Here is a 27,188-nt window from a genome sequence, read left to right as displayed (position 1 = left end):
CAATGACAAGAATAAAGAGCCGTGTCTATTATTACCATGATGCACCAAGATCAACAGGAAAACCAAATGAGTAATCAGTGTGAACTCGTCCACCAATTCTGTCACGGGACTCCAGCACCATAACCTAGAACAACAGAAAGAACCACACCGTGAGAAAGAGATGATGATGATGATCATTCTAGAAGACCAAAACATGAATCACCAAGCTGCAATTTAGTTCCCAATCATAAAACATCAAACAGTTCTTAGGACATTGTATAAAACATAAAAATTGAAATAGCAGTGGAAACCTGAAAGGAAGCATCATGAAGAGTGCGAGCAGCTGAGATTCCACCAAAACCACCTCCGATGACAATCACCGACGGTGACCTTGTCTTCACCCTTTCACCAGCTGAAAAGCAATTAGCTGTCACCACACACACATCAAACACGAATCAACGACCGTTCAAATCCAATAAACTAACAATTCAAATTTACGATTAAACAACGATTTTAAACCCCACCAAACAATAAAAAAAAAAAAAAAAAAAAAAAAAAAAAAAAAAACAAAACTTCAAGTCACCGACAGAGAAAATAAGCACGAGGGCAAAATTGAGGACCCAAAAAACCATAAAAACAGATAAACCAAATTACCCAAGAACCCTAGATTCTTCATATACATCAACGATTAAAATCAACAAAACATTTAAAAATCCGAAATTTCCGATGAAGGTAAAAAAAAAATACAATACCTCTACGCATTTGACGATCAGTGTTTTTCCTGGACTCCATGATTACTATTATAATTACGATTATTATTATTATTATTATTACTATTACTATTAAGCTGGGGAGAGAAATGAAGAATAAAGATGAGAAGACAAGTCGTGAAGTGGCTCGAAATCGAAGATGAAAAGATCAGGCCTCCAAACAAATTCATGCGATTTCTCTTTTCTTCAGGATTTTTAAACCCCCCTCTGTGTTTTTGTTATTGTTTCACTCTCTGTTTTACTCAGCCCGACAATATCAACGTAGATCTATGACGATCGGCGAGAACGGATTCGTAATTCAAGCGAAACAATGGGGGGGGTGGGGGGAGGCAAAAAGATCAAAATCCCAGAAAACGAGAAAGAGCAAGATGAAAACAAGGAGGAGAGACTTCTAGAGAGATGAGAGACCAAAGAAATAGTACAAAGGTGAGGCTTTGGAGATCTGTATGGGTCGGTAAAGTAGGTTTTGGTTGTAATTTATAATGTCGCATAATGATCCCTCAATTATCAATATTATTTCATAATTTTCTTATTGGACTGTAGATCTTTTTATTTATTTTATTTATTATCTACATTAATAATAAAATTGTAAAATATTGTTACTAACTTTTATATTAATTTTTTTGTTGAATTACCCAAAAAAAAAACCAATTTATTGTTACCTACTGTAGTAGAAATTCATATATTTTAAGAAATTAATATTTAAAATAGCTAAATACAATACAACTAATATATTGTACCAAATAGAGTTATGAATAGTTACAGCATCAATAAAAGACCTTAATATACTATTTGATTATATAGATATTATTAAAAATAACATTAATTAAAACCTAATCATATAATATATTTAACTTCAATGTTATTTTATATTATTGTAAGATTCTAAAATACTAGTAGTCATTTATATTTAAAATATCTTTTTATTAATAATATCACAACCTTTATTTTAAATCAAATATTGTGTGAATTTCAGGGAGTGGAAATCTCGTGTTGGATTTTGGCACGTTTGATAAGTTACGTACCTTATCAGGACTAGTGGTCCAACAGGGAGCACGTGTCATCCAACTATACGTCGACATTCAAAATCAATAACACGTCATCTCTTTTGTCTGGTATCTGGTAAATAATAAATATTTTGCATTTTTAAGACAATTGTTAATGCGACAATGTCATTCTTTGATGCACAAAACTTTCCAGACGTTTCTATTCTAAGAGCATGGGCATTGGTTAGGGACAATTTTTGGTCCCCCAAATTTAAAAGTATTATTTTGAAAGGTTCTTATTTTTAGTATGAACATTGGTGTCTATTTGTATTTGGTCCCCCAAATAAAATAATAATATTTTAAAAGTTACAAAAATTAACATTAACATTGTTATAACATAAGATTACCATCTAAACAAAGAGGAAACACAAGTGTGAGATTATTTTATAAAATACATACCAACTAAAATCCCAGCTGTGAGATGTAAAAGGCATAAATAAGAATCCATGATGGCTTGTTACCCGATCATTACTATAGAGACCTTTGCAGCACCCTTGCATAAATACAAGAAGAGTAATTCCAAAGTTAGCATCCAGTCTCTTCTAAAAAACAAATCAGATTAACAAAAAAGCAAGAATCTTACGGATTGTGTGTTACTGTGCTCCATTTGTCGGATCAACAAAAGAACCTGTAGGAACGAGACCTAAGTACAATAACAAGTTAAGGAATTCGCTAAAAAGTGTATCCATGTTATGATGGAATGGAAAAAGGTTAGAACATAGGATACAAAAGTGACCATCAATGTATAGTTCACAGCTTTGTTATAATAGACTTCAACGTTTACGGAGGTCGCATTCAGCGCCAAGGGAGAAAAACAATCTCCGTCATCATCTACTGCAGGACTTTACTATGAACTTTGATCTAAGGCCATTGATTCCTTGAGGCATTTCAAAAGCTAACTTTACTACAGTTTGGTGGTTTGAAAGGATAATCGGGAGGGAAGTGAATGGTAACGAGAAACACACCCCCTGAATACGGACTCTCTGCAGGACCCATTATTGTAGCTTGCCAATGAAACATGTCTTCAGCAACTGGACCTATAAATATCAATACAACTCAAGTTCTATTGATATTACTACATTACTCCTCTAACTCTGAGCAGTCTAATAATTAGCAACAGAGCACCTTTGTAATCTCTAGAACACTAAATATATGGCAGATTTGTGACCGCACATAATGGTTAATCACATAATGATCCAACAACAACAAGAAGAACTAATCAAGATAAAACTAGCTCTCTCTCTCTCTCTCTCTCTATGCGTTCCAATCAAACTAATCAAGATAGAACCAATCAATCAATCAATCAATCATCAACGATTTTAGTTACCTCATCTAATTAAGAAGAAGCGATTGCTCTTCAGTGAGACGTAGCTGGCTGTTCCTGGTGGTGATGAGATGATTTGGAAGGAACCGAAGCTTTGGGAACATCTGGTTGATATACTCTAAAGCTTACGAGTTTGAAGGAGAGAGAAAGATTGCAACACCAAACGGTGGGCGATGACTGCCGGCGACTGGGTTCAGATCGTGTGTGGCCACCGGACCCAAGACGAAGACGGAGACGGAGTCGAGATAGAAGAGAGAATTGGAGAACTTTCTCTCGACGACCAGCTTCCACGTGTCCAAGTACACGGACAAAAAACGTCCCCAAATAAGAACCGTTTTTTCGTAATTGGGCTTTTATGATTTAAATTTAAATCCAAATAAATCAGGGGACGGACCGAAACTACGGCGTTGCCCATGGTAATGGTTTCAATAAATATGATGTTTGGTGGCTATGAGTTTGGTAAGAATTGAAGACCAAGAAAAACAAAAAAAAAAATTAACTGGTTTTCATCCATTTAATATTAAGTTATTAACTAGTATTTGAAACAATTTTTTTTTTGTTTTAATTCAATGGATTGTGATTTACAACTAAATTACTCAATTACAAGACAAATTCAAACATTATAATATGATATGTATCAAAATTCTTGCTATATACATGTGTTCCAGGTTGGGCTTTTGGGCTAGATGACTGATTTTTAATGTGACAATGATTTTTGCAACTTAATTAAATAATAATTCTTTTTTATATAGATTATATTTAATGTAACAATGTAATTATAAATTTGAAGAAAAACTCTCTAGACGTTTTCAATTATTTAATATGATGTTACAATGTTAGCGGGTTTTGTGTGAATATATTAACAAGTTTTTTTCAAGATAATGGTCACAATATATGTATGAACGAGGGGATATAATAAAACGGGAAATTTTTGTTGAAAACGATCTTACTTACGTACATATCACTATATCAGTAAGGCCGTAAGGGTTGAACTTCAGCAATTAACTACGAAACATGGTTTTTGAAGAGTTACATAAGAGATAGAGAGAAAATCAGGGGAAACAACTTGTAAACTACGAACTGAATAAGATGAATAATAAAAAAAAATTGACATGCTATAACCAACTCACACGATTTCAACTGCGTTTGTGTTCCATACTTCCATTACATATCCTTGCAAACCAGCTTTAGTCGAACTGCAATGGCTCAAACCCTTGGTTTAACTGAATTCGATTTTATTCGAGATACTTTGGGTGAATTGAAATCAAAACACATTCTATATATCCTTGTTCAAAACCGACACACCAACTTCGGTTACTATACTTCTCATTAGTACTATAGTCCCTTTTAACTATATAAATGTTTCTATTATTCTTTTTGACCTATAAAATTTGATCATATACAAATGTTAGTGTTTAGTGTGCAGAGATGATAAATGTATTGTTGTTTGTTTGACCAAACAATATCGTAAATTCAAATCATATAAGATATTTATTAGCTAATATTGATTTGTGGTATGAAATCTTTTGGTTATAATTAACCAAGAAAAAACATGTTTCTTAATTATAACCAAAAGAGCTAATGAAAAGACATCTATACGAAATTCATTTACACAATAAATTGTATTTGTTTCTAATAAGAATTGTCAACGTAACCACCCGAAGAATTTTATTTCGAATAGGAATACCTTTCACCAAGCATGAACGTTTATACAACTTTTATCATGCAACACCATGAAAATGACTAAAAGGGACGCATTTACTTATGTTCGATCATCCAACGAACAAGTAAACGAAAATTGTTAACGAGATTTTGATGTTTTGCCAAACACGATCACTGTTTTCAACTGAAAATACAAAATGGGCCACATAATTCAAAGATAAAAAGATTGAAAGAACAAGAAACGGCGAAAAGATATGTTGGCCGGGTCGATCAGCCACAATTATATCAAACCACTAAAATCATATCCATGGACTTGTGCTCCAACCAAAAGTCACTCTAAATGAAATAAACTCATCTTAGCATTTTGATTCAAACATATATTTAGTAGTGATTCGTGAATGATTTACAATTTCACATGATTTGAAGACTAGTAAACCTAATATATACTACTATTATTTTTTCATCTTTGTACTGTTCTACATTTTTTTTTGTTTTGCCACTAAAATAATGTTATGTTGATGTTCAACGAAGATTTAAATTAAGCATATGTGTCTCAGACCCCGTGTCTGTCCAAATGTATGCATCCAACCTTTGACGGGTTCCACTTTCGAATTTCTTTGGCTATATATTGCTCTAATAGAAGTGTTTTCGATCGACTGTTTCAATCGTTCGAATAAATTATACATAAACAATAAAAAAACAGTATGCAGAAAATATCTAAGATATTTAACTCAATAATTGCTAAAACAGATTCTGACCAGTAGTACTCCAGCACATGGCTTAAAACTTTTATAACGTCGATGTTTGACAATTGACAGATGACTTTCATTGAAATCTGCTCTTTCACATGTGACTTGCCTTTCCCATCTCTATAATTTTTAGACAATCAACTAGAAGAGGTTGCATCATTATTATTTTAATTTACTGGCTTAAGACATTGTTAGTTACTTATGTATTTTCTCATCGAACAATATGACACTACAAGAGAACTATATATTTATATCAAACTCCAGGCGGACAAGTTATCATCAACTATCTGTTTTTCTTAGAGCTAGATATATAGTGTTTTGAGAAAATAATATAGGTATGTGTTTCTTATAAATGAACATGATCTATTTATAAAAAAAAAAAAAAGACACCAAATGTTTATCATCAGGGGAACAGAAAATTTGAATGGACTTGTAGCTACATTGGAAAAATAGGTATGATCTTATAGTATAATTTAGAGGTGTGATCTGAGGTAGTTCAATCTTTGGAAAAGAAAACGACAGCTTAGATAAATGCATACATAGTTAATTACAGGTTGTACAGTATATATCCTTAATTTGATTAGAAAAGAAATCGCATTCCAAAGTTTTTATGATTACAAAAACTCATATATATCTCTAACATCATGTTTACAAAAAATCTCATGTCATTTTGACATAGTAAAACTCGCATATACAGAAAATAACGTAAAGCAGTACTCTATAATAATATTACATCCTTGAACGTTTTGATTATATGTTCAGAAAGTTATTAAAACACAAACATACCAGACATAGAAGAAAGAAGTGCCACCCCAAACCTAGTGGTCCAAACGAGGACCATCGGTGGTCTTGGTCGGCGCAGACGATTGTTGTTGACTTTGCTGTCCCGCCGGTGACCCAAATCTCAACATCTCCATCGGCTGAGTTTTTAAACCATACAGTGTGTCAGATAAAACCTACGTCGTTTTCAACATTAAAGCGGCACCTACGGCTTCGTATTAAGTTAATAATACAACCCATATTAATATGTTGCCATATTGGCCTTACCTGAGACGCGGCCTGCATCTGTGGAAAGCCACCGATGAACCTAGCAAACCGGTCAGAGAATATCTGGTTTTGTACCGGATTCTGACAAACTAAACCGGGATTGTTCTGAATTGCGGACCTATCCATAACCGGGAATCGAGGTAACTGTACCGGGATCTGCATCTGACGCATGAACGGTGGAGGCTGTACACCGGGGAACATCATCGGAGCCGCCGTCATTCCACTTCCCATCCACATCACTTGAAGCTGTAGTTGAAGTGATTTCAAATAGTCTATGGCTTCGTCCAAAATCGAAGCCTTGTCGGTCTGCAAAACAGAACCAAATATTACACCAATGAACTTATCAAGTCTCCACTATTAAGATTCGATTAAGTAACTTACTTTACTGCAGTGAGGTATTAGTTCTTGCAAAGCCTTCATTCTCTCATTGATCCTATCTCTCCTCCTCTATTTAGATTTAGAAAAGATGAAATAAAAAACAGAGTTTTGTATTTGTTTTCTTTGTCTGAATGTTATATGATATCTTTTTAACATTTAAACTATATATTATATCATATATAGACGAACCGATGAAGTACCCTTTCGGAGAGATTATGAACTTCAGCTGCTCGGCTCCTTCGGGTTGATCCTGATCGTTGGTTCGACTTGTTACCTATTGCCTACACAACGTATTATATACACAATCAAGATTACTCTGAGCAATAGATAGAAAAAACGTTTTCAAGAACTTATCATCACAAGTACAAAATTAAAGCATACATCTGATTGAGACACAGATTCATCAGTGTCCATTATGTGTTTTCTCTTACGGTCTGTTGTGATGCTTCTTCCACTAGCCATTTCTTTGATATCCTTGCCAAAGCTGCAACCTGAGGAGCCACCTGATGAGGAGCTTGCCTTCGGATAAATCTTTTCTTCGATGTTTTTGCTTCGAGCATGACTCGTTGAGACATCGAGATCGCTCTGGGATGGGTTGCTCTCGCAATGGCTAAGTCCAACGGTCATCACCGAGTACTGTTCCTTCCCTAGTTCCATGTTTCCTGACGATGAATCGGTTAACCTAAATTTAGGAGGAGGCATGACTTGAGGAGGGTCAGGACAGGCCTTAGGCTTATCCATGACTTGAGGTGGGTCAGGACCGGACGTAGGCTTAACAGTCTCTGAGGTTGGTCTCTGGAGGGGATCGACGGTTGAGAAGAAATGGGAGGAGAAGTCGTCGGTTTCAAATGGGTCTTCATCTGGAGGGTATTGGATCCAAGAAACAGTTTCTTGATCTTCAAGAAAGGTGTTGGATCCTAGGGCTCCATCATGATGATCTTGTTTTTGAGTTTCGGTTTGGTCTCTATGAGTTTGGCTCTGCAGAACCACTTTCCCATCTCGCCACAACAACTCCACAAGTTCATCTTGTGGCCTAGACATAACAGAGACTATATAAGATGGGTTTTTTTTGGGTAAGGAAAATGCTAAACGAATAGATCAAAGATTAATATATATATATATATATTACCTTATAGATCTTCTATTAGTGGACAAACTATAATTCTCCTCAAAACCCCAACCTTGGTGTTCCATGTCAGATCTCTGGAGACATTGCAAAAGAAAAAAAAAAATAATTTATTAACCTCAGAATATAGTATTTGATGTAGTAAGTGAACAGAGCTAATGATTAAGAGATACACGGAGGAGCATCATAATAAAGTCGGATTTTATAATTCAGAGTCACAATAGTTTATTTACTCTAATCATTATAGAATGATTAAAAAAATAATTAAATTTAAAGCAAGTCCATATGAGTTCGTTCTCCAGTTAAACATACCCCCTTTTTATATTCCAGCAATCTAGGAAGGCTTACAAATATAGTTATTTCCAAATATAGAAACATCTTTTAAAACGAAAGAATAAAAAGACTGTAAAAGAAGAGTACAGAGTACTGACCAGATTAGGAAAAAGCTTCTGGACGAATCAGAAGTTGAAAGATAAGATCGATACACCTGATCTGTGGAAAGTTCCACGCCCAACACAACACAACACAACTCTCTCTACTCTATCTCGTTTTTCTCAATCTAGATAAAAACCAAAGAGCAGAAAGTGTTTGAGAAAACTCTCATAAAACATGAAAGAAACAGAGAGAGGAAGGAGGATGAGAGAGAAAGGGTTCTTTACTTATTTTGGATACAGTACAGACAGAAAGTGACAGGAGCATAAAGATATGATATTACAGCGAGAGAGATAATGATTCTCTAAGGACAACAGTACTGCAATCTTTTGTAATGAACGCCACGTGGCAAATTCTGGGACATTATGTTGGAATCAGTGGGACGCTGCACGAGCAGAGAATAGATCTCTCTCTCTCTGTCTCTCTCTCTCTCTCTCTTCTTTTAAGCGAATGAGATCTATTGCTCGATTTCTAGAGGTGGTTTCTGATCTGTACCTTATCTAAAAAAAGTACTCTGAAAACAATGATTTGAGGGTGTTTTTGTCAAATCATATACTAATACTACCATCATCATCTATGGTTTTATTTTTTGTCGACACCTTTCTCATATGGCTTTTTTTTTGTTTTTTTTTCTGAGAATTATCTTTAGTTTTGACGTTCTATTCTTCAAGTATTCACTATGCGCCAAATTAAATTACGTGTTTTTGTTTTTGTTATCAACGATATGATGTAAAGTGAAGGGTGATTTATCATCCGAGTTCAATGGTTCATTTAATTTCCGAGGCAGAAGAGTCTCAACGAGTTTATTATGTCATATTTTTTGGCGTTTATATATTCACATTTAAGGAAACTCTTGGAATTAAGGAAAACAAAACGTGTTGTAATTGGTGAAATTACTTAATTCACACTACAAAAATATCTAGTATCTTTCTCTTTTAACTGCACCGCAAAGATAAAATCTCAATTCTTTAACCAAAAATTATAAAATCTTAATAATTGTGTTCTCTAGCAAAATTATTTCAAAAATCTTATTCTGATATGGATTTAAAATTTTCACAGATTCAAATTAATTGTGATAGGCTGATTAGCCAAACAGACGACATTATAAATAGTACTGATCTGATGTCTTCATTTCTTGGAAGATAAAATTCAAACTTCAATTGCATTTTAATTACAAAGATTTAGTGACTAAAACATAGCGTAATGGGCCTTTCAGTTAAACCCATAAAAAACATTATACGAAGAAGTCCATAATGTTTTAGTGCGTCAAAACCAGTAACAATAAGCCACTTATGATTTGAGTAATGGGCCTTTCAGTTAAACCCATAAAAAACATTATACGAAGAGGTCCATAATGTTTTAGTCAAAAATACTTTACTAAACAAAGACAAGTTGCTCGTGATGATGTGCTAATTCACATATTTTACATATCAAAATGCATAAGTTTCTTCTTGTTGTTTTTTTTTCTAGCTAATTTTGCTGCTTGTTTATTTTGTTTTTCTTTGTTTTAGTATGAACATACTCTTTATAGAAACCTGATGCTGATATATACCATCATTCAATGTTTCTCTCTTTTTCGTGTCGAAGAAATTCCAAAAAGTTATGGAGTTGAAATCTTGGATATTATGTTCCTTTGACTCTCTTCCTCTTCTTTGAAAAATGAAAACCTTTGTTAATTTTTTTTTTCTTTTGTCTTCCCGAGAAGATTGGATGTGTACTAAATATTATTGTTGTGGCAACTTTTTAGTAGTATTTGTATAATTTTAATGGATTATAAATGATAATATTCAACAGTCAAAATCTGAACTTTGAATGTTTTATATAGATCAAATGCGTCACTTTCCCATTTGTCTTTTCTTTGATAGTTTAATTCCTCTCCATCGTTTTAAACTTCATCTACGGATTTCTGCCCTATACATATTTTAACTTCTAATTTTTGCTTTGTGATTTCTCAAGCTTTATTTATTTTATTTTATTCATTTACTATAAGATGATTATTCTGTTACAATTATAAACGAAACAACCTAAACATACACACATTACCAAAAAAAAATAGTGACTATATGCCATCCTTTATCCTTACTATCACCTTGATTCCAACTATTTTACTAATCATTCCAACTATTTTATTTTCACGCAAAACAATGTTAAGTGGAGTGGTTAATGACTCATTATGAGATCACGTAGGCGTCATATTTACATCATGCATTATTTACTATGTTCAACCAGTTTCTGATCTACCAAGGCTCCTAGCTATTCGCAACTGTAAGAGTTTTTTTTTTTTTTCGTGCAACTGTAAGAGTTATTTTAGTAATACTGTAAGTGAAAAATGTTGTCGTTAGAAATGATAAAAGTAGATAAGTAAGGATAAACTAATATTGGTGTGGCAAAAAATATGAAATAACTATTTGCTATTTGTTGCCGCCCAAGAACAAACAATAGTAACCTGTACATCATCATTCAAAACGTACGTACGTACGTACGTATACTGTGGTCTTTCTGCCTATTACAATATGTCTACAGAGAGTTATATGTTGATTGGTCCAAAAGACTTGTTACATGTTTTGGATTTATAACAGGAAAAGTAGTAACTTTAGGCGTCCTCTGACTAAAAAAATATATACTCACGTACACTTATATATATCGATTTGGTCTACCTTCTACGGTTGTATTTGGCTCCCCGGCTATCAAAATAGCGCATCTATAAAGGAGGCATATTTAAAAGTTATCTTTTGGTTTTATCATTCATAAGAATCTTTGTTTAATAGTAGTACCTTTTACATCTTCGATATTTTGCAAAATTTAAATTTGGTCAAACCACGTGACTTTCCTTACTCGTATGTATTGAATTTACAGTTTATTGATAATCTGATATTATTACTGTAATATAGTACGTAACAACTACGGATAACGACATGTTTGATTTTCGATTATATATTACATCATACATAAATTAGTTGCAATCAGTGAGTTAATTATTTTCCATTTCCCTGGACTTTTCTGCATAATTTTTAATAGCCATCTATATCAACATTATTAAACTATATAACACTTATTGTTTTGTTATATATTTTTAAGAAATATATTTAAACACACCCAGAACAAGTTTTATCTCTAAAAATATCATATTTTGAAAACAAACAAACGACTCACGCAAATTTTAATTAATGAATACATTATTGTAAGAAAAAACTTCATTGAATTAATAATATTTAAATAATGAGAACGATTAATTAAACCCGTTAAAGATATTTCATATTTGGGAAAGTCTCTAAGATGTTGTGTGTATAATAATAGTCAAAGTCATTCGTAATTGACTGAGCACCAATTAAAGGGCAGAAAAATAATCATTTAATAGATAAAAGTTTACCTATATATACACATATATGCATAGAGAACTTTTCATACAAAGAGAGACTTTGATTGGTGTTACAGAGAGATCGATGTAGTGAAGATGAGTGGCAAAGGTAACTTAGGTAGGGATCATGAAGAAGAAGAAGAAGAAGCACCACTTCCTGGATTCAGATTTCATCCGACGGACGAAGAGCTTTTAGGGTTTTATCTTCGAAGGAAAGTAGAGAACAAACCAATCAAACTCGAACTTATTAAACAGATCGATATCTATAAGTTCGATCCTTGGGATCTTACTAGTAAGTCTTTTTATTGGATCACCCATATTTTTTTTTTATTGGTAATTCTTATAATTCTTTATATATTGATATCCTATATTAGGATCATACAATTGAATGGAGTTGTCTTTTTTTTTTTTCAACCATTGATTATTAGCTCAGTAATAAGAAGTGTCCAATTTGGTCTCCTATGAGTCAGAAACATACAAAACCGCCAACAAATATATTCGGAATACCGACTTGGTTTCAATTTCGATAGCTAGCTAGATATCTACATAAAATAAGATAGCTGACTAGGATTTTTTTGGTTAACTTATATACAAATTTCGTTTGTGTCATGGACAAACGAAAATATAATTTGTAACACCCTCGATGATTTATTTTAAACTTCATAGACCAAATATAGTAATACACAATTAAAACTCAAAAATCTGAATTACACAAGTTGCTAGTCAATTGAAACTTTGGAAATGCGATGCATGCATACAGAACTAACTAGGTAGTGAAAGCGAAATTGTAATTATACACTACTAGGACTTATAGTTTGGTTTAGTTTTCGTTTTCTATAAATAATTTTTACGAAATTAATAAGAGCTTTTACGGTGGATCTTATCAGGAGTGAGCAGCGTCGGGGAAAAGGAGTGGTACTTCTTCTGCATGAGAGGTAGGAAGTACAGAAATAGCGTTAGACCAAATCGAGTCACCGGTTCAGGGTTCTGGAAAGCCACTGGTATTGATAAACCGGTTTACTCCAACCTAGATTGTGTCGGTCTCAAGAAATCTCTGGTTTATTATCTTGGTTCTGCCGGTAAAGGCACCAAAACCGATTGGATGATGCATGAATTCCGCCTCCCCTCTACCACAAAAACCGACTCGCCAGCTCAACAAGCTGTGAGTATTTTGTTTTTGTTTTTAATATTTTTTTTTTGTTTTGTAATTAATCTACATTGTTTTGTGAACAAAATTGAAAAAAAAAACCCGGTTACTTAACTTAACCTAGAAAGGTATCATCACTTATCAGGCTAAGCCACCTTGTCCATTTTTGAAGAGACAAGTTTCTAAAATTCCTAGCGTTTAATTAAGTGCTTTAAAAAGTCAGTCACGAACACATTTCCAAACGAGCTAGAGCTATTGAGAAAGCTACACCACATTTTCTTCTCAGTATGGCCCCCAACCTTTTTGTTAAAAATAGACCAACTAAATTTTTGTTTCACACGAAGACTAATTAAGCTCTAATGTAAGTGAAAACGTCCACAATGAATTAAGTTTCGTTTCCTTAACAATTTAGCTTGGATATAATGAATTCATCCATTAATCAGCATAACTATATATAACCACTATAATGATATCATCCATTAGTTTATGTAATTTCGAGTTCATATTGACCTATTTGTTGTTAGAATCGGATTCTCTTAGTAAAATTCAGACTTCTCATTGAGTCAATGGCAATTAATGGACAGTTATGTATATTTGAAATTTCTTTATAGCATTTGAAGATTCGAATAGTCGTTATAATAACAAAAGTGCATCACGCATTCATAAATTGCTTTCAGGTATTATTACAGTTGGAATAAATTTATAATGGGTCCGTCTTGTTTTTTTCTCGCAGGAGGTATGGACACTATGCAGAATCTTCAAACGGGTCACATCTCACAGAAACCCAACCATCGTACCACCAAACCGAAAACCAGTTATCACCTTAACCGACACGTGTTCTAAGACAAGCAGCTTAGATTCCGACCACAGGAGCCATCGCGTAGTAGACTCCTTGTCCCACGAGCCGCCGCTTCAGCCACATAATCATCCTTATTGGAACCAACATACGGTGGCTTTCAATCAACCGACATATACATCTTGTAATGATAATAACCTCCTCAGTTTCTGGCACGTCAACGGTGGAGATTTCATCGGAGACTCAGCAAGTTGGGATGAACTTAGATCTGTTATAGATGGCAACACTAAACCCTAGTAATGATTTTCCGTTTCTCATGAGCTTTGTATAAAAGATAAAACAAACCATTGCTTTTTTTTTTTAGATAATAATGATGATGTATCTGTAATGACACTTTAATAGTTTTGATATATAGTTTGCATGCACCATATATTAAAAGGAAAGTTATTAAAACTTGGACAGCGTTACAATTTAAAAGGACGTAAATGAAGCAAATATCAAACAAACCATTTTTAAAATTTTGATTTTGATATTAAACGGATCTAATTAACCAAAAAATTCTTAACTATCCCGAAATTACTAAAACAACAATTCTAACACTCTAGAGAGGAAGAGATTTTTCTGATACTTCTTGCTCAAGCAACCAGTTATTTCTCTGACATTTTTTCAACTTCTTTATTTTATCAATCGTCTGCACTTTTCACATCCATTCAAAGCTCTTATCTTCGAAATTGTATTTGACTAATTGCAAAAGTACTCATAAAGAAGTAAAATAGGAATATATATATATATATATAGGATCAATGAAACAGATTCTTGAGATGCTTGAAAAAGTGATCGGACACAATCTTATTAGTCCTCTCGGTGGGATGAAATGCGTCCCAGAAAACGAACTTATTCGCATCACTGCAAGTTAACATATTGTTCCGGCCGCAAAGAAATCCCATCTCGAACAATCCCGTGCCGCAACATGCAGAACTAGATACCTCTAGACCGTAAAGATCAGGTTTGGTTACAATATCCCAAATGATATCGTACGGATTAGCAAAGAAAATCCTCATTCCAGTGAGCTCTCTATTCAACTTCATCACCAATTTTCTCAATCTCCCGTTGAAATCAACAGCCAAGTTATTATAACTCTGAGCACAGCTGAAAGGGTCACCAAGATTCGTCACTCTCTCCAATGGTAGACATCCCATAGGCGATATTCCGGTAAAAGACATTTTCCGAGCTCCGAGCCTGTAAAGATCCTTTAAGAACACCTCGGCTATCTCGATCAGAAAGTCTTGATATTGACTGATGCTGAACTGAGATCTCCTGTCCGGTAATGTGAAGTAGTTCTCAAGGAAATCGTTGGTTCCTATGCTGACTAAGTACAGAGATTCTCTGATGATTCTGGCAGCTCTACGGTGGCCAAGATAGGCGGAAAGTTTGCTTTGGTATTCCTTATAGTACTCTACTTCTCTCCATAATGGAATCACGCCCTAAAATTTCAAAACAAGACAATAATCTTGATATATCTTGTTATGCAAGAAATCAACCGGAATTAGGTATTTTGAAGTGAATGGTGGACTTACAAGCACATTGGCCGTGGCATTATCATAGCCTGTGCCGGCGGACGCGAAGCAAACCCCGGTGGCGAAATTAGTGATATTGTAGGACGGATCAAGGTAGGCTGGCACGGTTGGTTTAAGGCCATAAGCCTCGGAAGTGAAATCGGAAGAGAGACGACCGTTACAAAATCGGCCGGTGGCGTGACCCCCGGGAAAGTCACGACCGTAAGGCTCGAAATTGGCTCTGGCCATTGTTGGTATGAAGTTGTTATTGCCGGAATCTACGGAAGAGTCACCAAAGACTATAATCGCCGGGACTTTTGCTCCGACAATGCAGACAAGAGTGGCCAAAATAATGCATAATATTGATGGTGACAAATAATGTGTTGCCATGCCAACAACTTGTTTAGCATGCGGCGATGGTACCCAGGAATTTCACGAAGTATATATACATACTATATAGTATTTAATAAACTTAAATATTAGATATGTGTACGAATTCTTGTATTATCAACTGTGTTAATTTCAGTGTACTATAAGTTATTCCAATTCGGTGGTATAGAATCAAGTTTTTGTTAGGAACATAAGATTTAAGATATTGTCGTTATTGATATTTTACCCTTTCTTTAATTGAGATTGTTTTTTTTGTTTGTTCATAAGTACTCTGTACAAATTTGATTAAAGAACCAAACTAAAGGAATAGAGTAGGAAGTATTTATTGAATTCGAAGTTTGGTGGGTGTATGATATATAATGCATGCATGCTCAGTGCGCTCATTAACAGATATCTACCTACAATGAGCAGTCATGTATATAATTTTTTTTCAGCAGGTATGTACATTTATATCGGTAAATTAAAACTAACACTATTTTTTCACAACCCTACATACCACATTCAAATTTGGTTGATAACTAGTAGACGTGACATCAAATATAAGCTATGCGACACCAGATCAATGCTAGGTGATAATTCTGGTACAACATAGGTGAGAAAACACAAATAATTGAATATGGAGAAAGACAAAATAAGAAAATAGTGTGGAATGGGGTATTTCTCTATTAAGTTTTGGTTATAGAGAGAAAAGTGGGTGGTGAGGTAATAAATGAAACGACACATGTAGAAGAGATGTATAAATAATATAAGCTTATAATAATGTACGTAGTTTTGGTGGTTGCACCTCCAAACTTTATGATTTCGTCTGACCCCGTGAACCGCATGATTCGTAACAATCATATATGCCTCGTCAATTATATATATATATATATATATATATATATATATATCTTTTAAAAAAGTTTTTGGTAGCTGTAGATAACTAGGTCAAGCCGTCAACATCAAGTTTAAAGGTTTAGAGGTAAATAATATAAAACCATTAGTTAGAGAAAAGATTTTGTGACTGATTAGAGATGGCAAGTCGTCTTTTGTTATGTTGTCAACACCCATTTTTTTTTTTGTTTTTAGCGAATTTGGTGAACATTTTTTACGGATGTGAATATGTGATTGACATGAGGTGGTTAGTAAGGCTGCTTTCTAACATGTATAAACAGAAGACAAAAATTAACTATGCATGTGAATTAGAAAATTAACATAGTTGAAGGTAACCCCTGTCTTGACGTCGTGTGTACATGCATGTAGAGTGTTTTGATCGGTTTACTAACTAATACTTATCTCACTGACTCGTGACGTGATGCTTTCATATTAGGAAAATAAACAGTTTGGCTACAATGCCAAGTTTTTTTTTAACGTCAAACATATCGGCTACACTATAACAACACCGATGAAATGAAATATTAAATTTTTAAAACACATGTAGTATTTGTTTTTTGAACACGAAAAGTAGATTTGAACCCATGACTGGCGAATAAGAGAGAGAAAAAAGTAGTTTTGAACTATAGAGATGGAAATACATTGGAATTACGTGCACACAATTGGAATGAATATTTGGTTTGGATTATAACAAACTGAAATGTCGTTAATCAGTTTGCTCATAGTGTGGTTAGGAACACGTTGCACTTACACTGTTACACAGTATATAAATGTGAAAGTCAAATTCGAATCTTTTGCTTCATTTACAAAAATACATCTAGGTGAAAATGATTACATCATTTTCCTAAACTTGCTCTATTCCAGTACAAGAATAATGTTGCAAAGGAAAAAGTATAACTTTCAAATTTTTAAGTTTTCCAACATGGGTTCTTGTTTCCACAATCTTTCAGTTTTTTTTTTAAACAAAGTATTTGAATAACTGTTTATAACTTTATTATATGCATGTGGTTAGTTAGTCACAGTCAAAGACACACTTAGAATTTTAAAGACTCTTCTACCGTCAATTAAAGTATAATAACCTATTTGATATTTTAAAGTGCTCTCAATGATGATATATATTTTTCTAGTTAAAAAAGTCGCATTATATGTGGATGTGCGTTTGATCTAATTATGCGAATTTTCCTTACGAGCTTTAACACGTACGTAGAGGGTATGTATTCAACCAAAATTTAGTTCAATACTACTACACTGCAAATTAGGTTGTTTACTATAGCAAGTCCTGCTATAAAATATTATATGTTTCAAGTTTTACTAATGAAGTACTACCAAATTATGTTTGATACTACTACTATTAAAATCTCACATTTCAACGCAAACGTACAAATCAGAAATGTTTTGTTTATAAAGATTCCACATGTTTGAACCGGTCTAGTCTAACTGAAGAGAAGACCACTACCTACAATATTCTGTTATCTCTAAAATATTATTTGCGATTGTTTTTCTTGTTTTGTCCTAACATGCTACGGCTTAAGAGTCTCAGTCGAATAGATATCGAATTGTCATTTTATTTAAAATTTAATTTGATCTTCGATTTGTTTCCCATTGACTTTCAAAAATTCGTATACTGCCTTGCTCTTTTTATGTTAGATCCCTCCTCTTTTAAAAGAGACTATCATCTATAACTCGCAATCTCTCATAGGTCTCTCTTTCTTTTATCATATGTTGCCGGAGATTTCTAATAACCTCAGCAGCTTAATGTCGACCAAACTTATAAGTATATCCCTTGGCCTTATTTTCTTCATTGTCTCATCACTTTCTGGGGACTGTAGACCTCTTTCTCGGAAACATGAGTATAACTCTTCATCTCTTGACGGGTTTAATTCCCAAGATCTGATGCGTTTCAGTTCTGTTTCTTCTTCCACAAGCGATGATTGCGGTTTCACCTCCACGGAACATGAACTTGCCAAGGATCATACAGGAGATTTGGTGAAGCTTCAATTAAGGCGCATGGAGATTAATCAAGAAACAAAAGGAACAACACATTCAGTTGTTGATCTTCAAATCCAAGACTTCACAAGAATTCAGACACTTCACGCCCGGCTTAAGAAATCGAAATATGAGAAGGTTAAGACGAAGATTACCTCGGATATTTCTTTGGTGGGAGCTCCAGAGGCTTCAACAGGGAAGCTGGTAGCAACACTTCAGTCTGGTATGATGCACGGTTCTGGCGAATATTTCATGGATGTGCTTGTTGGCACACCACCGAAACACTTTTCATTGATTCTTGACACCGGGAGTGACTTAAACTGGCTCCAATGCTTGCCTTGCTATGACTGTTTCCATCAAAACGGTGCATTTTATGACCCGAAAACATCCACTTCATTCAAGAACATAACATGCAATGACCCTAGATGCAGCCTCATCTCATCACCCGATCCTCCAGTACAGTGTGAATCAGATAACCAATCATGCCCTTATTTCTACTGGTATGGAGACAGGTCAAACACAACCGGAGATTTTGCAGTTGAGACCTTCACCGTTAATCTCACGACCACTGAGGGAGAAAGCTCAGAGTACAAGGTGGAAAACATGATGTTTGGGTGTGGCCATTGGAACCGAGGTCTCTTCAATGGTGCTTCAGGTCTGCTTGGGTTAGGAAGGGGACCTCTTTCGTTTTCTTCTCAACTTCATTCTCTCTACGTTCATTCCTTTTCCTACTGTCTTGTCGATAGAAACAGCGACACCGATGTAAGCAGCAAGTTGATCTTTGGAGAAGACAAGGATTTGCTGAACCACCCAAATCTGAATTTCACTTCTTTTGTGACCGGGAAGGAGAATTCTGTGGAGTCATTTTACTATATACAGATCAAATCCATTCTAGTCGACGGTGAAGCTCTTGATGACATACCTGAAGAAACATGGAACATCTCATCAGATGGTGGTGGTGGAACCATCATTGATTCGGGTACAACCTTAAGTTATTTCGCAGAACCAGCATATGAGATCATCAAAAACAAGTTTGCAGAGAAAATAAAAGAGAAGTACCCGGTGTTTGGAGATTTCCATATCCTTGATCCTTGTTTCAATGTGTCTGGCGTAGAGGAGAACATCAAGCTGCCTGAGCTCGGGATTGCTTTCGCAGATGGAGCAGTTTGGACGTTCCCCGTTGAGAACTCCTTCATCAGGTTGAGTGAGGATATTGTTTGTTTGGCAATTCTAGGAACTCCCAAATCCTCCTTTTCCATCATTGGAAACTACCAGCAACAAAATTTCCATATACTCTAAGAGGTCTAGACTAGGGTACGCACCCACAAAGTGTGCTGATATATAACCTCTAATAGATTTATAAACATAATTGTACACAGAACCTAGTTTCTTTCATTCTTTAGGATAATCCTTATCAAACAAAGAGTAGACAATAATACCAATAAGATCAAGCTATGTTATTATTTCAAATGTAATTACAAGCTAGCAAATCCTGCTATAAGCAATTTTGATTATTGACAAAAGTACAGAAACTTTAATACTTATGGGAAGAGTTGAACATAGCCAGTTAAGATAGCAATGGCTAGAATCACTAAAGGAGGAAGGAGTACAAAGGCGCCAATAGTAGCAAAGAAAACAGAATCATTCCTTCTCGAGACCTCATTAAGGTAGCTTTGTCTCTTAATGTTCCTTTTCTGAGAAGTGGTTAAGAATTTAGGACTCACTTTCTTTAAGTTTTTGCCTAAGGGAATGGAGAAATCATCGTCTCTGTCACCAACAAGTCCAGCCAATAGGTCACGTATAGTAAGCCCCCTCGAGCCACCACCACCACCACCATCACTCAAGTACCCTGATGATGATTAATATAAACCCCAGGTGAATGATTCTACTACCATCTAATCAAAACCATGTAATGTAATGTACCTTCACTTGTTGAGGTTAGCTGTTCAAGGAGATCTAGTTGTGTGCGTACTGATGAAGATGAAGATGAAGTAGAAGAAGAAGAACCTTCAAAAGGAAACGGATTCAATGCTTATCAGAACGAAAAAAAATCTCATCTTTACAAAGAAATCACACAAAACAAAAAATCAATTTTTTTCCTTTTCTCAATTCCCAAGTTGGCAAATTCCACAAAAACCCTTATCGGAAAGATCAGAAATTTGAATCATGTACCGGAGAAGGAAGATGAAGAAGGATCGTTGTTGTTGTTGTTGTCGTTGTCAGTGACGCCGATTTCGTTCCTCTCAGAGCGGACACGTGTTGGGGAAAAGAGGTGTTTTTGATTGAATCGATGACAAGAAGAAGAAGAAGGATTTGAAATTGGGTGAAGAGAAGCGGAGAAGAAGTTGAAAGCCATTACATGAAAAAACTCGAAGCTTCCCACTGCAAAATTGAGATTTCCAAAAATTTCAATTTCGTTGAGAGGTCAGAATTTTTTTCAAATACTATTTATTTTGGAAAACAAAAAATTTAATTACATCTCTCCGAGTCTGACCAAACTAAACCGCCTCAATTCGTTCCGAAAGATCCTTCGGTTTACACGTGGGACGCGTACACGTGTGACGCGACGTATAAAGCGAAAATGAAAAAATAACGACTCCACTGGGGATCGAACCCAGAATCTCTGGTTTCGTAGACCAGCGCCTTATCCATTGGGCCATGGAGTCCTTCATGTCGATTTTCCGCTTATCAATAAATTTTACTATAAGAAAAAAAATCAACTGAACTCCAAAGTCTAAAGTCTAATAAAAGTCAAAAGACTCAAAACCAAGCAAACTATTTGCCGCAAAAAAGATGAAGACACAAGTACATGAAACTTCTAGTTAAATTTTATCCTTTGTCGAGTTCATTAAAGTAAGAGTGAAAATATGTAAATGTGTATTTTGTTTCCATGCTTCTTTGATGTGTTGGGGATTTGTGGATTTTATGGATTTCGCTTTCCTCTTAATGTTGGGTCTGATCATTTAGATATGACCCTAATTAACCTCCGTAACAGTTTCCGTATATACTATCCTAAGCTCTTTTTTTTTTTTACTAGTAAATTATTGCATTGGTTTCATATATTGTAAAAATCGTTTTAGACAAAGACAACACGTAGTGTAGTGCTTTTTTTAATGTGTGTTTTTGTTCACATAAACGTTTTAAAAAACGGAACTAGAAACGTTGTCTTATTATTGAGAATCGGATGTCGAAAACTGATACGGAACTAGAGAATGTGTTCATATATGCTTAGTGTTGTATTGAGCTATGATACGGTGGGTGATTGTCGGTCTCCAAATAGCCGTTGTGAATGCTTATGTCTCTTTTTTGTGGTCAAGCAAAGTAGAAAAGTTTGAAAGGAGACACATAGGAATTGATGAATCACACGAAAAAAACAACTTTTCCTTTTTATTCCTATCTTTAATCTTTATCTATAAAGCGTTACATAAAGGAAACGTAATACATTTAGAATTGTATATACGACAATATACGATTTGTTTTAAATAATTCAAATGAAGCTTACCTATATGGCTATATCTATGTGTGACTTCTTTTGTTTTGTTTGCACTGTCTTTCTATATGTTGATGCAGTTCAACTATATGTTAAATAAATGATGGGAGAAGAATTAAAGTACACTTTTTAGATGTATAAAATGGGTAGTACGAAGTCCCTTGAAAACTTATTTTCATATATGAGATTTATGCAAAAATCTTTACTAGGAGAGATTAATCTATATATACATCTCGGACGTACCAATGTTTTCGAGTTTCAAACTCACATACTAATTGCCTTGAGGTTTCTAGCTATGATGGGAGACGAATCAAAGCAAATTCATCAGTTACGTGTGTCTAGTTTGGTTCAAGTAGTTTTCAACTACGTTGTTTAGAGCTAAATTCAAAAATAGTTGTTAGGTTATTGAATATCTTTCGTTTTCCATCGAGCTTTGCATACTTCATTCTCCTTACCAAAACTCAATGCCATTATTTTGTATATAAATTAGAAGTTTTTTGAATTCTTTGATCAGATTCTTCTAATGACACTTGTCAACTTGCGCTATCACTCCATATGGGTTCATTATATATGTCACTAGATGTTTTTTTTTTGTAAAAGGAAATTTGACATATGGGTGTCAATAATAGCCTAAATTCGCACACATGGAGAAATAATATAAATCTACTAATTGATTATTGAATATTGATGAAAGAGTAATCATTCTTTTCTGACTTCCCATCACATTTTCTGCCCTCAAAATCACATAACTTTGGGGAGGAATAAACACTTAAGGACGACGAATCTAACTGAAAGGAGGTGTAAGACACGTGAGGAGCACATGATCACATGGCGGCAACAACAGTATTCTGAAAAAAAAATTGGCCATTCTTTCTTCTGCCAAAACCTGGCCTTAGCCTGTAACAACACCCCCACCCACCATCAACCAATCACACGACGACCAACATGCAAGTCAGCAAGTGCAATGTTTATATTATTATTAGGGACTTAATTATACCATATCCAAAATCATCTTTTATCATTATGTTAAAAAAGCTTATAACATTTAATTTATTTTTCTTGGCATAAAACTTTATCCAAAAGTTATGCTTCAAGTAAAGCCTCCATCAAAGGCTTTTTAATCTCTCTCCTCTCCCTCTCTCATGAACTCATTCATGTCCTCCAAGAAAGGCACATTGGTTTCTTACACATATGACTAAATGAGTTGTAACATTCCCCAAAACAAAGACATAAATTTCTATTTGTGTGCATTTGAATGCCATATATTATTCACCACGACAAAAAAATAATGGTAGTATAAAGTCTTCAACAAGCGTATATATCATAATTAAATATTTGAAGTACATAGATAACAAAAATGCAAATTGATAGAACCCAAAAACTTGACATGTGAAAGGAAGAAAAAGAAAAGGGGACAATATTGAATAATATTGAGTTATTGACCTAAAAATTCCAAAGCCTGTGTGTTTGGGAATTCCCTCTTCTGTGCTTTACCCCTACCCATTCTCTCTATCCACTTTCAATTTTTTTTTTTTTTTTTGCAATAATTTTTGGTTGTTTATATTTGTGGAAATATCTAATTTATTTTCTTCAACCAGCTATAAATGTTACAGTTGACAAATCCACTGTCTTTGCTTTCCCTTTACTGCTCACTCCTCTCTCTCTCTCTCTCTCTCTCTCTCTCTCTCTCTCTCTCTCTCTCTCTCTCGTTTCCTCCATTGCAAACAAAGCTTCTCTCCCATTAACCAGTTCCACCAAACTTTTTTTATTTCCTCATTAACTTAATATACACACTTCCTTGTTATAATAATATATTTTTTTTTAGCTTTTAACCATAACTCTAAAGTGAGTTCCCTCTGGGTTAGATGAATTTAGCTCTGGTTAGCTCGAAATCTCCAATTCATTATTGGTACATCTCTGCCAATTGATTTTAGTATCTTCCTCTGGTTCTGCTTCAGAAACAGAAAAAAAAAAAAAAAAAAGTGGAGCCTTTTTTATTCTTAATTTCTTTCATAGTTCCTTCTTCTGTTTTAAGATGAAGATACAACATCTAAAGGACAAAGCTTTATCTCTCCCCACATTCTAAGGTAAAATATATATGCTCTCTCTTTTGTTTGTTGTTGCCTTGAATGTTATCTTTGGATGGCATTATGTGATTAGATTCTCTGTAGATTGTCTCTTGCTTCAAACTTAAGTGTTTTCTTTGGTTTTAAAAGCCAAAGATTCTCTTTTGTTTCTTCGAGCTCCCATCTTTCGTGGGGACACGTCCCATACCTTGTTTGTTGATTTGCCGCAATTTTTTTGCTTATACCTATGAGAAAGTGTGCGTTTTTTTTCCTTCTTCTTACTTGACTCACACCCATCAGATTGAGTTATCTTCCATTGCTTTCAAGATTTATACTTTGTACGGTTTCTGTGTTGGTTATATGGCTAAGTGTCGAATGAGAAGTGCGTAAAAGATATCTCTTTTTAGTCTTTGTATGATGTATGCAAGTGTTTAACTGTAAGACACTCTCTTGTTGTCTAGGTGGTTTTAAGAGAAGGTTTTAGCAGCTTGATACAGGACCAGAGATGCCTCCTGAGAATTCTTTAAACGCTGAGATGTCCAAGAAAATATCATTTTTTGGTTTGAAGGGGTTGAAGTTGTGGGTATGGGTTTGTTTGGTTGTTGGAGTATTCATAGTTATGATTCTCTGCATCTTGTCTCTTTGGATCACATTCCGCCGGAAATCTAGAAGTTCTTCAAACAAGTTTCCTTTCAACCAGATACCACATGAGTCTAAAGATATCAGAGTGGACAGGGCTAGGTTTCAGAATCACAATCCTCACCCTGAAAGTTTATATATTGAAATGAATGATAAATCCAATGGAAAGACGATGCTGTCTCACTTGGGAAGAACCAAGTCTAGTGATAATGATACTTTGAGTCAATGTAGCTCTGTTAATCATCATGGGAGAGCTTGTAGTTCTCATTCCGGTGAAGAAGGAGGCTTTGGAAGTGCTGGTAGACAGTATGGAGGACCTGTAACAGCATCTCCTTTGGTTGGTTTACCGGAAATATCCCATCTTGGTTGGGGACACTGGTTCACTCTAAGGGATCTTGAGCTAGCTACGAACCGTTTTGCTGCAGTGAATGTTCTTGGGGAGGGTGGTTATGGAGTAGTTTATAGGGGTAAACTTGTTAATGGTACTGAAGTTGCTGTAAAGAAGCTTCTGAACAATCTGTAAGTTTTCCACTCAACTGGACTACCACATGTTTGTAAATCCTATGTTTGCTTTCCTTAATAACCATCTCCAAATTTTGGTCTCTAGAGGGCAAGCTGAGAAGGAATTTCGAGTAGAAGTTGAGGCTATTGGTCATGTACGACACAAGAATCTTGTTAGGCTTTTAGGATACTGCATAGAGGGAGTTCATCGGTGAGTCTCACTTGTCTTTTTATCAGTTTGAACATACTTCTACAGTTCTACTGCCAAAGCACCAGGATCTTACTGTATCAAAATATGATAATGAATGCAGGATGCTTGTTTATGAGTATGTGAATAGTGGTAACTTAGAACAATGGTTGCATGGAGCAATGCGGCAACATGGAAATCTCACTTGGGAGGCACGGATGAAGATCATTACTGGTACTGCACAAGCGTAAGTGGTTTGTAACAGTTTATCTTTTGTTGGATATGTTCAATGCTTGCATAATAAAAGGGTCTGCAATTTGTACAATTTTACAGGCTTGCTTATTTACACGAAGCAATAGAACCAAAAGTGGCCCACAGAGACATAAAAGCAAGCAATATATTGATTGATGATGAGTTTAATGCAAAACTCTCTGACTTTGGGTTGGCCAAGCTCTTGGACTCGGGGGAGAGTCACATCACAACCAGAGTCATGGGTACCTTTGGGTAAAGTCCAAAATTTTGTACCCTCCTTAGGCATGGTTATCATTATTATCTTCTCAGATGATGTCCTTACAAAGACATAATTGCTGATTTTTTGTTTTTGTTTTTTTTTTCAGATATGTAGCACCAGAATATGCTAATACAGGTATGTTAAACGAAAAGAGCGATATATATAGCTTCGGTGTTTTGCTTCTTGAAGCTGTAACTGGTCGGGATCCAGTTGATTATGGCCGTCCTGCTAATGAGGTACTAATTAAAATTGGTATAGATTTTGTACATTGCTTGGAAATCTTGGTTATGAATATGTTCGTTTCTTGAATATCATGAATCGGTCTGTGTATTGGCTGGCAGGTGAATCTTGTTGAATGGCTAAAGATGATGGTTGGAACAAGAAGAGCTGAAGAAGTTGTGGATCCAAGACTTGAACCTAGACCTAGTAAAAGTGCTCTGAAACGCGCACTTTTAGTTTCCCTTAGATGTGTTGATCCTGAAGCAGAGAAACGTCCAAGAATGAGTCAGGTTGCACGGATGCTTGAATCCGATGAACACCCTTTTCACAAGGTATATGATGGTCCAAAGCTGTAACAGTTGTTATAAATATATATGTTTCTGTATTCATCATTCAAACAAAATCTTCTTGTTATGGCAGGAGAGGAGGAACAGAAGGAGCAAAACAGCGACCATGGAGATTGTTGAGACCAAAGACGAATCTCTTGGTCCTAGTAGTTCAGATACTCACATTACAAAGGCTGAGAAGACTTGTGAATAAGAAATAGAATGAGACAGCAGCTTCTTCAAGTCTTGAGATGTTCTGTTTGTACTTAGCAAACTAATTGATTGATGATCACACACGTTTGATTTGCTGTGTCTCTCTCGGATGATCAAAAGAGCATGTGGGAGTGATGACTGAGGGATGCGGCAACTTTAGGAGGCTTTTCAGGTGAATATCATGAAAACCCACTTTGGGTGTGAGTTCTGTCACAAAAACCCACTTTCCACTCATGGTATACTTTTCCAACTTTTTTGCTTATGTGTCTACTTTCCTTTTACATTTTTGCCCTTACTAACAACTTACCTCTCTTTCTCTCTTTCTTTTCTCTTTTTTTCTCTTCTTTTTTGTTGTTAACAATTTAACAAAGTAAAATATATTTATTTGTTATCATACAACAAATTTTCTATTTATTT

The 27,188-nt window shown here is 34.9% G+C and overlaps 6 protein-coding genes, 1 long non-coding RNA gene, 1 other non-coding gene and 1 pseudogene across 11 annotated transcripts in view; 3 read left to right on the top strand and 6 right to left on the bottom strand.

Moving 5' to 3' along the window:
• LOC104699419 (probable polyamine oxidase 2) overlaps window positions 1–1,210 on the bottom strand; it is a 3,434-nt gene extending 2,224 nt beyond the window's left edge. The window contains exons 1-3 of the mRNA XM_010414726.2: window positions 732–1,210; window positions 291–406; window positions 36–124 (exon numbers count right to left, since the gene is read on the bottom strand). Of these exons, the coding sequence (XP_010413028.1) occupies window positions 36–124; window positions 291–406; window positions 732–771 (245 nt within the window). The 5' untranslated portion in view covers window positions 772–1,210. The remainder of the gene's footprint in view (window positions 1–35; window positions 125–290; window positions 407–731) is intronic.
• Window positions 1,966–3,483, bottom strand: LOC104793233. 2 transcript variants are annotated; one of them, XR_769218.2, is made up of 4 exons: window positions 3,123–3,483; window positions 2,523–2,832; window positions 2,379–2,438; window positions 1,966–2,288 (listed from the first exon to the last, which is right to left on the bottom strand). It is a non-coding gene; the product is annotated as an uncharacterized LOC104793233 (long non-coding RNA). The 2 variants fall into 2 exon arrangements; XR_769217.2 differs by lacking the exon at window positions 3,123–3,483 and adding an exon at window positions 2,921–3,095.
• On the bottom strand, window positions 6,123–8,957 carry LOC104793231 (transcription factor PIF4-like). 2 transcript variants are annotated; one of them, XM_010519552.1, is made up of 8 exons: window positions 8,741–8,957; window positions 8,513–8,640; window positions 8,085–8,158; window positions 7,337–7,988; window positions 7,156–7,236; window positions 6,959–7,024; window positions 6,578–6,883; window positions 6,123–6,486 (listed from the first exon to the last, which is right to left on the bottom strand). In XM_010519552.1, the coding sequence occupies exons 3-8, from the start codon at window positions 8,147–8,149 to the stop codon at window positions 6,349–6,351; spliced, it is 1,308 nt and encodes a 435-aa protein (XP_010517854.1). In that variant the 5' UTR covers window positions 8,150–8,158; window positions 8,513–8,640; window positions 8,741–8,957; the 3' UTR covers window positions 6,123–6,348. The 2 variants fall into 2 exon arrangements, with proteins under 2 accessions (XP_010517854.1, XP_010517855.1); XM_010519553.1 differs by having other exon boundaries at window positions 6,123–6,450; window positions 8,513–8,956.
• On the top strand, window positions 11,905–14,170 carry LOC104793230 (transcription factor JUNGBRUNNEN 1-like). Its single transcript, XM_010519550.2, has 3 exons — window positions 11,905–12,163; window positions 12,759–13,033; window positions 13,752–14,170. Exons 1-3 carry the CDS (start codon window positions 11,968–11,970, stop codon window positions 14,109–14,111), a joined length of 831 nt encoding a protein of 276 aa, XP_010517852.1. The 5' UTR covers window positions 11,905–11,967; the 3' UTR covers window positions 14,112–14,170.
• On the bottom strand, window positions 14,458–15,769 carry LOC104793229 (GDSL esterase/lipase At2g42990-like). The gene is made up of 2 exons (XM_010519549.1): window positions 15,392–15,769; window positions 14,458–15,298 (listed from the first exon to the last, which is right to left on the bottom strand). Exons 1-2 carry the CDS (start codon window positions 15,758–15,760, stop codon window positions 14,615–14,617), a joined length of 1,053 nt encoding a protein of 350 aa, XP_010517851.1. The 5' UTR covers window positions 15,761–15,769; the 3' UTR covers window positions 14,458–14,614.
• LOC104793228 lies at window positions 18,219–19,980 on the top strand (annotated as a pseudogene).
• On the bottom strand, window positions 20,053–21,083 carry LOC104793227. Its single transcript, XM_010519547.2, has 3 exons — window positions 20,792–21,083; window positions 20,543–20,626; window positions 20,053–20,468 (listed from the first exon to the last, which is right to left on the bottom strand). Exons 1-3 carry the CDS (start codon window positions 20,973–20,975, stop codon window positions 20,161–20,163), a joined length of 576 nt encoding a protein of 191 aa, XP_010517849.1. The 5' UTR covers window positions 20,976–21,083; the 3' UTR covers window positions 20,053–20,160.
• On the bottom strand, window positions 21,213–21,285 carry TRNAR-ACG. Its single transcript has one exon. It is a non-coding gene; the product is annotated as a tRNA-Arg (tRNA).
• LOC104793226 (probable receptor-like protein kinase At2g42960) lies at window positions 23,668–27,028 on the top strand. 2 transcript variants are annotated; one of them, XM_010519545.2, is made up of 8 exons: window positions 23,668–24,196; window positions 24,637–25,333; window positions 25,422–25,526; window positions 25,627–25,749; window positions 25,836–26,006; window positions 26,120–26,249; window positions 26,355–26,564; window positions 26,653–27,028. In XM_010519545.2, the coding sequence occupies exons 2-8, from the start codon at window positions 24,681–24,683 to the stop codon at window positions 26,770–26,772; spliced, it is 1,512 nt and encodes a 503-aa protein (XP_010517847.1). In that variant the 5' UTR covers window positions 23,668–24,196; window positions 24,637–24,680; the 3' UTR covers window positions 26,773–27,028. The 2 variants fall into 2 exon arrangements, with proteins under 2 accessions (XP_010517847.1, XP_010517848.1); XM_010519546.2 differs by lacking the exon at window positions 23,668–24,196 and adding an exon at window positions 24,442–24,557.

Source organism: Camelina sativa, chromosome 6 (genome assembly GCF_000633955.1).
Source record: "Camelina sativa cultivar DH55 chromosome 6, Cs, whole genome shotgun sequence".
In the NCBI taxonomy this organism is placed as follows: Eukaryota; Viridiplantae; Streptophyta; class Magnoliopsida; order Brassicales; family Brassicaceae; genus Camelina; species Camelina sativa.
This window is presented reverse-complemented; position numbering and strand designations above follow the sequence as displayed.

What these genes read in the sequence shown, in the direction of transcription:
- LOC104793231 (XM_010519552.1), bottom strand. Translation starts at nt 8,149, where the DNA reads ATGGAACACCAAGGTTGGGGTTTTGAGGAGAATTATAGTTTGTCCACT. An exon ending in TTCATAATCTCTCCGAAAGG is followed by an intron (nt 7,025 to 7,155) that starts GTACTTCATCGG and finishes AAATCTAAATAG; the next exon opens with AGGAGGAGAGATAGGATCAA. An exon ending in TAATACCTCACTGCAGTAAA is followed by an intron (nt 6,884 to 6,958) that starts GTAAGTTACTTA and finishes TCTGTTTTGCAG; the next exon opens with ACCGACAAGGCTTCGATTTT.
- LOC104793230 (XM_010519550.2), top strand. Translation starts at nt 11,968, where the DNA reads ATGAGTGGCAAAGGTAACTTAGGTAGGGATCATGAAGAAGAAGAAGAA. An exon ending in CGATCCTTGGGATCTTACTA is followed by an intron (nt 12,164 to 12,758) that starts GTAAGTCTTTTT and finishes GGATCTTATCAG; the next exon opens with GAGTGAGCAGCGTCGGGGAA. An exon ending in ACTCGCCAGCTCAACAAGCT is followed by an intron (nt 13,034 to 13,751) that starts GTGAGTATTTTG and finishes TTTTTCTCGCAG; the next exon opens with GAGGTATGGACACTATGCAG.
- LOC104793229 (XM_010519549.1), bottom strand. Translation starts at nt 15,760, where the DNA reads ATGGCAACACATTATTTGTCACCATCAATATTATGCATTATTTTGGCC. An exon ending in ATGCCACGGCCAATGTGCTT is followed by an intron (nt 15,299 to 15,391) that starts GTAAGTCCACCA and finishes TTGAAATTTTAG; the next exon opens with GGCGTGATTCCATTATGGAG.
- LOC104793227 (XM_010519547.2), bottom strand. Translation starts at nt 20,975, where the DNA reads ATGGCTTTCAACTTCTTCTCCGCTTCTCTTCACCCAATTTCAAATCCT. An exon ending in TTCTTCATCTTCCTTCTCCG is followed by an intron (nt 20,627 to 20,791) that starts GTACATGATTCA and finishes TTCCTTTTGAAG; the next exon opens with GTTCTTCTTCTTCTACTTCA. An exon ending in GCTAACCTCAACAAGTGAAG is followed by an intron (nt 20,469 to 20,542) that starts GTACATTACATT and finishes AATCATCATCAG; the next exon opens with GGTACTTGAGTGATGGTGGT.
- LOC104793226 (XM_010519545.2), top strand. Translation starts at nt 24,681, where the DNA reads ATGCCTCCTGAGAATTCTTTAAACGCTGAGATGTCCAAGAAAATATCA. An exon ending in AGAGTCATGGGTACCTTTGG is followed by an intron (nt 26,007 to 26,119) that starts GTAAAGTCCAAA and finishes TTTTTTTTTCAG; the next exon opens with ATATGTAGCACCAGAATATG. An exon ending in ATGAACACCCTTTTCACAAG is followed by an intron (nt 26,565 to 26,652) that starts GTATATGATGGT and finishes TTGTTATGGCAG; the next exon opens with GAGAGGAGGAACAGAAGGAG.